This window comes from Diabrotica virgifera, chromosome 1 (genome assembly GCF_917563875.1).
Source record: "Diabrotica virgifera virgifera chromosome 1, PGI_DIABVI_V3a".
NCBI classification, from domain to species: Eukaryota; Metazoa; Arthropoda; class Insecta; order Coleoptera; family Chrysomelidae; genus Diabrotica; species Diabrotica virgifera.
The window spans coordinates 36,243,238-36,255,245 of NC_065443.1; the positions used below are offsets into that span (position 1 = coordinate 36,243,238).

The 12,008-nt window shown below is 35.8% G+C and overlaps 1 protein-coding gene across 1 annotated transcript; it reads right to left on the reverse strand.

Annotated features, from left to right (window-relative positions):
* Positions 1-10,094: 10,094 nt before the first annotated feature.
* On the reverse strand, positions 10,095-10,538 carry LOC114331383 (uncharacterized). The gene has a single exon (XM_028280954.1). It carries the CDS (start codon positions 10,536-10,538, stop codon positions 10,095-10,097), a length of 444 nt encoding a protein of 147 aa, XP_028136755.1.
* Positions 10,539-12,008: the final 1,470 nt, after the last annotated feature.

The window sequence follows — 12,008 nt, forward strand, 5'->3', positions numbered from 1 at the left end:
AAAATGTGTTGGAAATCCTCCTCTCACTAATTAATGATTCCTTCGAAAAAGGTAAATTTCCAGAGTGCCTAAAGACAGCCATTATTATTCCTCTTCATAAGGGTGGCGAAAAATCTGATGCCTGCAACTATAGACCTATTGCCTTATTACCGGTACTCTCCAAAATTATTGAGAGACTCATTAAAACTCGACTTATGTCCTTTATCGTTGATAACAACATTTTATCACAAAATCAGTTCGGCTTTTTAACAAATAAATGTACCACTGATGCCATGTTTTCTGTACTACATGAGGTTTACCCAGCACTAAACAATAATATTTATACTGCCACTGTTTTCTGCGACTATGCCAAAGCTTTTGATTGTGTAAATCACGACATCTTGATTACAAAACTAAATTTCTAGGGAATTCGAGGTATTTCTTTGAATTGGTTCCAATCCTACTTGAATAATCGGAAACAACTAGTTAGAGCAAATGATACTGACTCTAGTCTCAAAAACATCGTATGTGGAGTACCACAAGGTTCAGTATTGGGTCCTATACTGTTCCTTATCTTTATAAATGACATAACTAATTTAAAAATCAATGGGAAAATTTTTCTTTTTGCTGATGATACCAGTATCACTTGGAGCAACTCAACTATTGCATCTCTTCATGAAACTATAACTTCGGATCTACTGACGATAAAGACCTGGTCTGACTCTAATTTACTCTCTTTTAACGTAAATAAAACAGTAGCATTATCCTACAAAGGAGCTCTTCAACCTTTGCCGCTTCATAACAGCCAGATCAGTACCGTTGATTCTGTAAAATTTCTTGGTATTTTTTTAGACAGCAACCTCAAATGGTCCCTTCATATCGATTCGTTAAGTAAGAAACTCGCCTCAGCTTGCTATGCAATACGATCTGTCTCAAGGGAACTCAATTTAGCATCTTCTAAAATAACATATTTTTCGTTGTTCGAGTCTCATCTTCGATATGGTCTTCCTTTTTGGGGTTCTAGTACAGCTGCTCAATTTGATGTCATTTTTAGATTTCAAAAAAGAGCAATAAGATATTTGTTTGGCCTCAGAAGATCTACACATTGCAGAAGTTACTTCAGAGATCACGAAATTTTAATACTTCCATCTTTATATATTCTAGAAACGGTTTGTTTAATTCGTAAACACCTTCATGTCTTTCCATCAAGGCCCAATCATCTTTACTCCACCAGAAATTCAATCTTTGATATTTATTTACCGATTCCATCCACTGAGTTAGTAAAGAAATCTATATTATATTCCGCAAAGAAACTGTACAATCAGTGGCGTAGCTAGGGTGGGGCGGGGGGGGCGGTCCGCCCCGGGTGTCACCCCTTCAGGGGTGACACTTTATACTGTTCCTCTTTATACTGTGACGAAACCGAGAGAAGTCGAGGTGTAAGAAGCATTTCTTGGATTTTTTTCCGTTAAATGGAAAAAAGCAGTTAATCTAAGTAACGAAATTCTCAAGAAGCTTGAAATTGATGGTGTAGAAATATTATGAAATACCGTTCACAGGGATACGATAATGCATCTGTTATGAGCGGCGTACATGGAGGAATACAAGCTATTATTAAAGCAAAAATCAAAAAGGCCATTTTCCTCGGATCTATTGATCATTTAATTAATTTATGTGGCCAGCACTCTTTTGCACAAAACACATCTTGTATAACATTTTCCAGAACTGAAGAAGCAATTTTTAAGTTTTTTATGTGTTTCCATTAGCTGCTAGGAAGTGCTTATTAAACACAGCAAAACATCTGTTAAGCGACTTTCCACAACGCGTTGGAGTTCTCAGTCACTGCGCACTATGCTGGCTGCAGTTAAAGTATTGGCAGAACATTTTTATAGTGTTGTTCCTTCAATTTACAAAGTCTCTCATCAACAAGAAAATTTATACACCAGAGGTGCCACACATAACCTTATGCCCGCTTTGTATAATTAAAGGCATTGATCAATCAGCGACCAAAATAGGGGTACTTCGTCTTTATATTGAAGAAAAACATAATCATATTTATTATAAAATAAAGTAATACATATATTTTGCAACGACAAAATATGAAGACGACGACATTTCTACCTAAAAACTCTACACTTCGAGCCGAACTTCAAAAAGATAATATTATGTTGAAATGTTTTGACATTCAATGTTGAACTCGAAACCAGATCAGTCCATCCATATGGCTTTTTTGTTCGAGGCTGTGCAGACACACACTTTACTTTTCCACGAACAGTAAACAGTTGAAATTAGCTGTTTCAACATTTTGTGACTTTTACCATGAAGAGGTATCAGAAGAAGACCTCCTGCTAGAAATACCAAGGCTTAGAAGACTTTTACAAGCGGCCAATATTACAGTATCTAAATGGTTAGCTGTAGACTTTTTAAAATTCATGGTGGAATGCGATTTTATGGAATCTCTCCCAAACTTGGTCGCCTTAAACTTGTTTATGACCATTTTTGCATCGGTTGCTTCATGTGAGAGAAGTTTTGGGAAGCTAAAATCAATCAAGAATTACTTGCGAGAAACAATGACGTCAACAAGGCTTAATAACCTCGGTTTATTAACTATCGAACGGAGCAATTAATGTTAGGAGAATGGAGCGGTCAATGTTAGGAATAACAATGCGAGACAAAATCAAAAACGAAGAAATTAGCAGAAGAACAAAGGTGACTAACGTCATCGAAAGGATAGCCAGGTTGAAGTGGAGATGGGCAGGACACATAGCCAGAACGACAGATGGGCGATGGACGAAGAGGTTACTGGAATGGAGGTCAGGAGAAGACAAGAGAAGCGTCGGTCGACCGCCTACAAGATGGACTGACGACTTAAGAAAGCTAAAAAAACTGGATCAGAGCGGCGCAGGATAGATGGAGATGGAAACGAGGGGAGGAGGCCTATGTTCAGCAGTGGACTATTGAGGCTGGATGATGATGATTAACTATCGAACATGAAGCAACACAAAACATAAATATAGAAAATGTGATTTCAGAACTTTTCGCTAGTAAAGCTAAAAAATATTTTAATTCATTCACATAGTGTAAAACAAAAAAGTAAATAAACTATTATATAGAACTGCCGGGAACTAGAGAGTGGTAGCTCGAGATAGGGAGACATGCAGAAACTTAAGAGGCCTATGTTCAGCAGTGGACGATAGCGGTTAGACGACGACGATGATATACTATTTACTGCAGTTTCGTTAACTATAATTCTTAATTTTTTCATTATTCAAAACATACGGTTATCGGATTTTTAGGATTTGGGGTGACACCATCGATTACCGCCCCGGGTGTCACCCACCCTAGCTACGCCACTGTGTACAATCATCTTCCGTTACAACTTAAATCTGCAATCTTTCCCTAAGTTCCGAAAAATGACAAAAGCCTATCTATCCAAAAGACCATATTATTCAATAGAAGAATTTCTTAATGAATAACTAAGAAAATTGGGTTCCATGCGCAGTAGCATAAACTTGTCAGTTCCTTATTAGTCCTGTCGCCAGGGGGGGTACAACGGCCTCGTTAATTCAGATGGACTTACCCAAGTTTTTTTTATGTATTTTGACCCGTAGAACACGAATTTTTTGGGTAACAGTTGATCCGGATGTCGATAAGATTGTTATAGACCAAGAACTTGAGGAATCAAATAACAGCGATTTTTGGCAAAACAAAACAATATTTTGTATTTTTTGGGTCATTTTAAGCAAAAAATATTTCTACAAGTTTTTTAGTAAGATGCACAGTTTTCGAGATAAACGCGGTTGAACTTTCAAAAAATCGAAAAACTGCAATTTTTAAACCCGAATAACTTTTGATTAAAAAATAAAATAGCAATTCTGCTTAGCGCCTTTGAAAGTTCAAGTCAAATTATGTCGGTTTTGATTATTTGCATTGCTAAAAATTTATTGTGTTATTGTTAAACAAAGCTACAAACCACTAGTGCGTGAGTGATGTTTCTATGATTTCTCATTTAAAATCGAACGAGTAGGTAGAATAGGTACTAGTGCAATCAAGACTATTTCTACGTTACATGCGTTAAAACGCATGTAAAAGCACGGGAAACCCTACGTGTTTATAGCTTTGTTAAACAATAAAAAAATAAATTTTTACCAATGCAAATAATCAAAACCGATATAATTTGACTTAAACTTTCCAATGCGGTAAGCAGACTTGCTATTTTATTTTTTAATCAAAAGTTATTCGGGTTCAAAAATTGCAATTTTTCGATTTTTTTAAAGTTCAACCGCGTTTATCTCGAAAACTGTGCATCCTACGAAAAAACTTGTAGAAATATTTTTTACTTAAAATGGCCCAAAAAATACAAAATATTGTTTTGTTTTGCCAAAAATCGCTGTTATTTGATTCCTCAAGTTCTTGGTCTATAACAATCTTATCGACATCCGGATCAACTGTTACCCAAAAAATTCGTGTTCTACGGGTCAAAATACATAAAAAAAACTTGAGTAAGTCCATCTGAATTAACGAGGCCGTTGTACCCCCCCTGGCGACAGGACTATATGTTGTACCTATTTTATTTTATTTGTTGTATGTTCAATTTGCAATTTATACAAGGTGTCCCAAAAGTAGTGGAACGGTCGAATATTTCGCGAACTAAACATCGGATCGAAAAACTGAAAAATACGTGTTCAACAATTTTCAAAAATCTATCCAATGACACCAAACACCAACCCCCACTACACCCTCTGGAGGTGGGGTGGGGGGTAACTTTAAAATCTTAAATGGAAACCCCCCGCTTTTCTTGCAGATTTTAATTCGTTACGTAAAAGTAAGCAACTTTTATTCAAGACATTTTTTCGAACTGTGGATAGATGGCGCTATAATTGGGAAAAACAATTTATCCTGATACCATAGGTAAATTATAGAAACAATCTAATATCTCACGAAATACACTTCCAAATGAGAAACTAAAAAACAAGTTTTTAATCTTTTTCAAAAACCTTTCGAATAACACCAAACGTGACCCTCCAACTAACCCCATGGGAGTGGGGTGGGGGGTAAATTTAAAATCTTAAATAGCAACCCCCACTTTTTATTACAGATTCGGATCCGTCACGAAAAGTTAAGCAAAATTTATTCGAAACATTTTTTAGAATTGTTAATAGATGGCGCTTTAATTGGAAAAATACGATTTATTAGCGCCATCTATCAGAAATCTTAAAAAATGTTTCGAATAAACGTTGCTTAATTTTTTATGGCGAATCCGAATCTGCAATAAAAACTGGGGGTTGCTATTTAAGATTTTAAAGTTACCCCCCACCCCACCTCTAGGGGGTGGGTTGGAGGGTCATGTTTGGTGTTATTCGATAGGTTTTCGAAAAAGATTAAAAATCTGTTTTTTGGTTTGTCATTTGGAAGTGTATTTCGTGAGATATTAGACCGTTTCTATAATTTACCTATGGTATCAGGATAAATCGTTTTTCCCAATTATAGCGCCATCTATCCGTAGTTCGAAAAAATGTCTTGAATAAAAGTTGCCTACTTTTACGTATCAAATCCAAATTTGCAAGAAAAACTGGGGGTTTCCATTTGAGATTTTAAAGTTACACCCCGCCCCACCTCCAGGGGGTGTAGTGGGGATTAGTGTTTAATGTCATTGGATAGATTTTTGAAAATGATTGAACACGTATTTTTTAGTTTTTTGATCTGATGTTTGGTTCGCGAAATATTCGACCGTTCCGCTACTTTTGGGACACCCTATTTATATATTTTGCAATAAATTGTTTTTGTCTTGGCTTTTATATCTTATACTGTACATTATTGACGATTTATCTAATTTTAGTAAATTGTAGTTGTTATTTGTTATTTATATTGTTTTTCTTTTGACTGTATGTAAGATTTGTCCATAAAATTGTAAAAATTTTCAGTGACAATAAAGCATATTTCTATTCTATAATACCGGGATCTCGGTATTGCGGCATCCCGCGTCATTTTCCAATCCCGCGTGATGCGGGATTACAGCCGCGGGATCCACGGGATTGCCACCGAAAAGTTTACTTCGAAAGTTCGATGTTGTGTTTCCTTCGCAAACATTTTCAATTTAAAGCTTTAGCTAAATAAGTAGTAATAACCTAATATAGCAAATAAGAAATTAAAGTAATAGTCCATGTGGTGAGACCGCTCCCGTCTGAAAAAATTTCTGATTCGGTTTCTTTGTGGATTCCTATTCAAAAATGTCAAAAATTCCTTCAAAAATCTGAAGGGTGCCGGGCGGAATTTTTGGGCAGAAATTGTTTAAACCATTTTTTTAAACAAATACAAAAGATCACTTTTTTTTTGCTCTGAAATATACATTTTTAGGTTTTTTGGGTCATTCTAAACAAGAAACGTATCTTGTAATTTTTCTCAAAAATTGATAGTTTTCGAGTTACAAGCGATTTAAAAAATGAAAAATGCGAAAAGACGAATTTTTGAAGCTTAAAAACTCATATTTAAATTAGTATTTTTGAGGTTACCAAATACTTAGTTTGAAGGTTAAACATTCAGCTTCAAAATTCTGAAGAGTGATCGCGTCTAACTTTAATTTATACCGCTGTTTTTTAATTGTAAAATATGCATGTTTATCCGATTTTTTTGCCGGTGGGGCGCGCTCTATTTCAAAAATCTCCTACTTTCCTCCGATAAATATTGTTTTCTAGATTCTTTGGGATATTCTAAATAAAATAAGTTTCTTGACATTTTTGTCAAAAGTTAATAGTTTTAATATTATAAGTGATTTAAAATCCGAAAAATTACAAAAGAACGTATTTTCGGATTTTAAATCGCTTATATGTAACTTTAAAACTATTATCTTTTGAGGAAAATGTCAGGAAACTTTTTTATTTAGAGTGTCTCAAAGAATCTACAAAAAATATTTTTCGGAGGTAAATAGGAGATTTTTGGAATAGAGCGCGCCGCACCGGCAAAAAAATCGGATGAACATGCAGATTTAACAATTAAAAAACAACGATTTAAATTAAGGTTAGACGCGATCACTCTTCAGAATCTTGAAGCTGAATGTTTAAACTTCAATTTAAGTATTTGGCAACCTCAAAAATACTAATTTAAATATGAGTTTTTAAACCTCTAAAATGCGTATTTTCGCATTTTTCAGATTTTAAATCGCTTATAACTCGAAAACTATCAATTTTTGAGAAAATTTACAAGATACCTTTCTTGTTTATAATGACCCACGAAACTTAAAAATATATGTTATGGAGCAAAAAAACGTGATCTTTTGTATTTGTTTAAAAAAATTGTTTAATCAATTTCTGCCCAAAAATTCCACCCGGCACCCTTCATATTTGCTTAAAGGGGACATTTTTGAATAGGAATTCACAAAGAAACCAAATCAGAAATTTTTCCAGACGGGAGCGGTCTTACCACATGGACTATAAACTATTTCAATTTTTTGTTGAAAATGTTGTCTTGGTTGATTTTTAAAATGTTGTTGGTGTATTTTTTGAAGAAAATAGATTTTTGTTTTTTCGGTATTTGTTACTTTGTTAGTTCATTGTTTTATTTAATAATAATAGTCTCCCGTTCTTTATCGCTAACGCGGCTTTGGAATTATAGCAGGGTAGTCTGCCATATCTAGGGCCTACGGCCTACGGTATACAAGGAAGGTAACAGGGACTGTGCTACGCTTCAACCGCATATTACCCCTGGTTTTACCAAGGTACTCATTTTTATTCAGGCTGAGACTGCCTGGGACCTATAGACATTTTAAAAATGTCTAGATGTTCTCGCCGGCTTGGGTTTCAAACCCCGGCCTACATGCGTGAAAGTCAGACATTCTACCGCCTGAGCTATCCGGGCCCTTTATTGTTTTATTTGCCTTATATAAATATGACTATTTTCAATACCGAGATCCCGCGGGATTGAAAATGCGTAGTCCCGCAAATACATACCGAGATTGAACTCAAGCTGCGGGATTGGAAGCCCTAGTGTGTCCCATTGGTGCATTATACATCATACCCACATCGATAAAAATGTTGAGCTCTTATCCGGTTAAAAATGCACCAGGTGTCTCTGTGATGCACGGTATAATTGTATTTGGTTGAGCTTCCGACCATTATCGGGTCTATTTGGGGATCATGTTGAACCCGGCGCAGCGGCTGCGGCCGATTTTACGGTTTATATGAGAGATTTTGTAGGTTTTTGAATTCTGGAGTTAGTAAACATTTGGTTGCTTCTATAATAGGTTCTTCTATATTGCCGGTCTATATAGTTATGGATCGGCTGCGCCGTATTGTTTAAGGATCTTTTTATATTTTTTGATTAGCAAATTGAGTGTAGCAAAGGTGTCATGGTGGAATGTCGCTGAGCACTGGTAGCCAATGGATTGGTGTGGATTTAATTACTCTAGCGATAATTCTCATCTCTAAAGCAACTGTATAAATTATTTGCTCTAATAATCACTTCCAGAATTGAGAACAAACTAGAAACATGCCAACCAAGAGAACAGGCAGGTATCCGCATCCGCCCTGGGTATGGTACAAATGACCATCTAACTTGTCTAAAGGTCGTAATCGAAAAAACTGTGACGTACAACCGGCCGCTAGTTCTAGTATTTATTGACTATAAAAAAGCCTTTGACACTATCGAGATGGTAGCCGTCTTAAGAGCTTTGAGAGATTGTAGAATCGACTACCGATATTCCAACATTATTCAACATATATGTGCAAATGCCACAACAGCAATAAACCTCCACACCCAAACTCAAAAAATAAAACGAAAAAGGGGAGTTAGACAAGGAGACATGCAACCAAAACTATTTAATGTCGCAATGCAGCATATGCATTCTTGATGTTAGAATGGGAAAACAGAGGAATGTCGATGGCGAAAGGCTGAACCACCTACGATTTGTAGATATCATAGTTCTAATAACTGACGACTTAAAGGAAGCCCACAAAATGCTGTAAGAACTACAACGAGTTTCCCAAAAAGTAGGGTTGGAAATAAACTTTGGGAAAACTAAAATGATGACCAATTTAGTACCTATAGCGGACTATTGAAGCTAAAAAACTGCCATATCAAAACAGTTGACAAATACATCTCTCTGGGCCCTGGGCCACGAAATACAAATAAGTAGAGACAACCAAACATGCGAATTATCTAGAAGAATCGCTTTAGCATTGGCAGCGTATGGCAAACTGAGAGACGTGTTCAAGGAAAACATCCCAATAAAGCTAAAAAGAAAAGCATTTAGCCAGTGCGTACTTCCGGTGCTCACTTATGGAGCTGAAACACTGACATTGACTAAAGCAGCAATAAGGAAATTACAAGTAGCACAACGAAAAATGGAAAGATCCATGCTTGGCCTAATTTTGAAAGACAGAATACGAAATGATGAGTTACGGCAAAGAACTGGAGTGGAAGACATCATAAAACGTATTACGAAGTTGAAGTGCAAATGGTCAGGACATATCGCAAGACAGAGAGACAACAGATGGACAAAGTAGATTTTAGAGTGGCGGCCAAGGGCAGATAAGCGAAATCGTGCAAGACCACCTACCAGATGGACCGACGACATTAAAAGAATAGCGACAAACTAGATTGCTGCTGCGCAAGAGAGAGAAGGGTGGAGACATCTTAAGGAGGCCTATGTCCGACAGTGGACAAATTTGGCTGTGTGATAATGATGACGATGATGATCATTCTCATTGCGTTAATTAGCCGGACATCAATCCTGTGAAAGTGAGTCCTACTCTTGATCCATCTTAGCAATATTCAGCTACATAATAAACAAAAGCTAAGCCTGAAGACCTTAGTGTGGATATCGATGTTGATGTTATTTCTGAATGATGCTATTTCTGGTTTTTAGCTTATCGGTAACTTCGGACTTCAAAAATACGTCATTCTAACGCATTACACATGCCTTAAAGAACTAACTACCTACATCATTGAGATTCGCCAACTGGTCGACAGCACAAATATCTATAGAATCATCTGGAAATGCGAAGTGTGCCAAGTTGGTTTATGTTTAAATAAATATGTAATATCCTGGTAAACCTGCCAGGGTATAAACTGTCACTACTGTTGTCTTATTTCTCTGCCAAGTGAACATTTTTTTGTTTTCAGCTTCTATCCTTTTCTTTCTTCTTTTCATCAAGTTTACATACTGAAGCAAAGTAATTTGGCTTTTGGCATTTGGCACAACTTTTACCAATCGCTGGACAATTTGCATTTTCCTTGTGTTTGTATCCACATCTATGGCAACTGCTCTGGTTCAAATTAGGTGTTGACGATGATGATGGCTTACTTCTCAATGCATTAACCCCTAGTTCACTTTGAAGAGCTTTGGATTGTGATTTACTGACCTCAACTGCCCTACAGAATTCAATAGCCTTTGTCAATGTTAGTTTTGGTTCACTTAGTAGTTTTTCTTGGGTATTGTTGTCCCATATACTCATTACTATTCTACCTCTTACCATTTCATCTTGGTTTTGGTAACTAGTAGTTTTTACTGCCTTTCTCAGCTGTGTGAGAAAGTTGTCAAATGTGTGGCCTTCGGCTTGCATTACACTATTGAACTTAAATCGTTCATATATTAAATTAGCAGTCGGCAAGCAGTAACCTTCGAATTTCTTTATGATTGATTCTAGTTTTTTCTCTTCATCTTCTGTGTATGTAAAGCTATTGTGAAGGTCCAGTCCTTCATCGCCCTCAAGAATACGGCTATCTTCTGTGCTTCTGGCTTATCCAGCAATCCTGTGGCTGTCAAGGATAACTCAAACTTTTGTGAAAATCTTTTCCAGTTTGCCGCTATATTTCCATCTAGGGTCAACGGTTCAGGAGGTCGACACAAATTCTCCATATTAGTCACAAAATATAATCACAAAATGTATAAAAGTAGTAGACTATTTAGCCCGAATAAACACCTGACACCATGTAATATCCTGGTAAACCTGCCAGGGTATAAAGATGAATAAATAGAACATGTTTGATTCAAGACCTTTTCTTTTATTGTGATCATTTTCATGACACATTCACATGTTGACTGCCCCCTATGATGACAGGTTGTTATGTCATCACCAGGCTCATGTCATGTTGGTTGCCTAACAGTGGCACCACATATATTACAAAATATAGGAATTAAAAACACATAATATAATATCACTGTTTAACAATATTCATCAACGGTCTGTGTTTGTAAATTTAACCAACAATCCAAAAATCAAATTATGCAAAAAATATTAAAGATAATTTCGCATCGGTCATCATAAAAAAGCACAACTCAAAATTCTTAAATAATTTTCAGTTTTAGTTATAAAATTACCAACCGTAGCGCCATCTATTGATTTAATGCTGACACATTTTGTGTAGCTTAATCTACACATTTATTATAGGTGAGTAGGTACATACCTACTTATTAACGAACTCCAACTTAGGTATGTACATAAAAAATCGATACGCTCTTAAAGGGTTAAAATAATAGTCCACTTTTTATGTCTTTCCCAAATTAAGAACGTAGGCGCAATCTTTTAAACCAATGTGTTTTAAATGCATTATTTTTTTTTCGAATCCTGAGAAAACCAATACCTAAGTATTTTTGACAATTTTAGACGTAGCATGACAGATTACATTGACCATTGATTACATTATTACCGAGGGCCGAAAGTCCCTGAAAACTTCTATGTTTATTTTAATAAGTTACAGGGGTCAAAACAAAAAGAAAAAATTGAGTGTGATTTTTAATTTCAAATATTTTAGATATTTCAAATTTATTCAAATATTTCAGAGATTCTAAGGGACTTTTGGTCCTCGGTAATAATGTAATCATTCATTCTGCGTGTAAATTTTTCATTTCAAAAATTTTTTTAGTTTTTTCATGACTCGAAAAATGAGTCCATTTAAAAAGCGTTGGCCCGAAATTTTGCGCCTACGCTCTTAATGTGTCAACCCAATTTTTAAGTTTTAATTATATTATTAGTTAGGTATGAATCGAATGTTAATTTTATCCCGATCTTTATCCCGAGTGACACCCTGTA

Coding starts and splice junctions, on each gene's coding strand:
- LOC114331383 (XM_028280954.1), bottom strand. CDS start 10,538: ATGCAAGCCGAAGGCCACACATTTGACAACTTTCTCACACAGCTGAGA.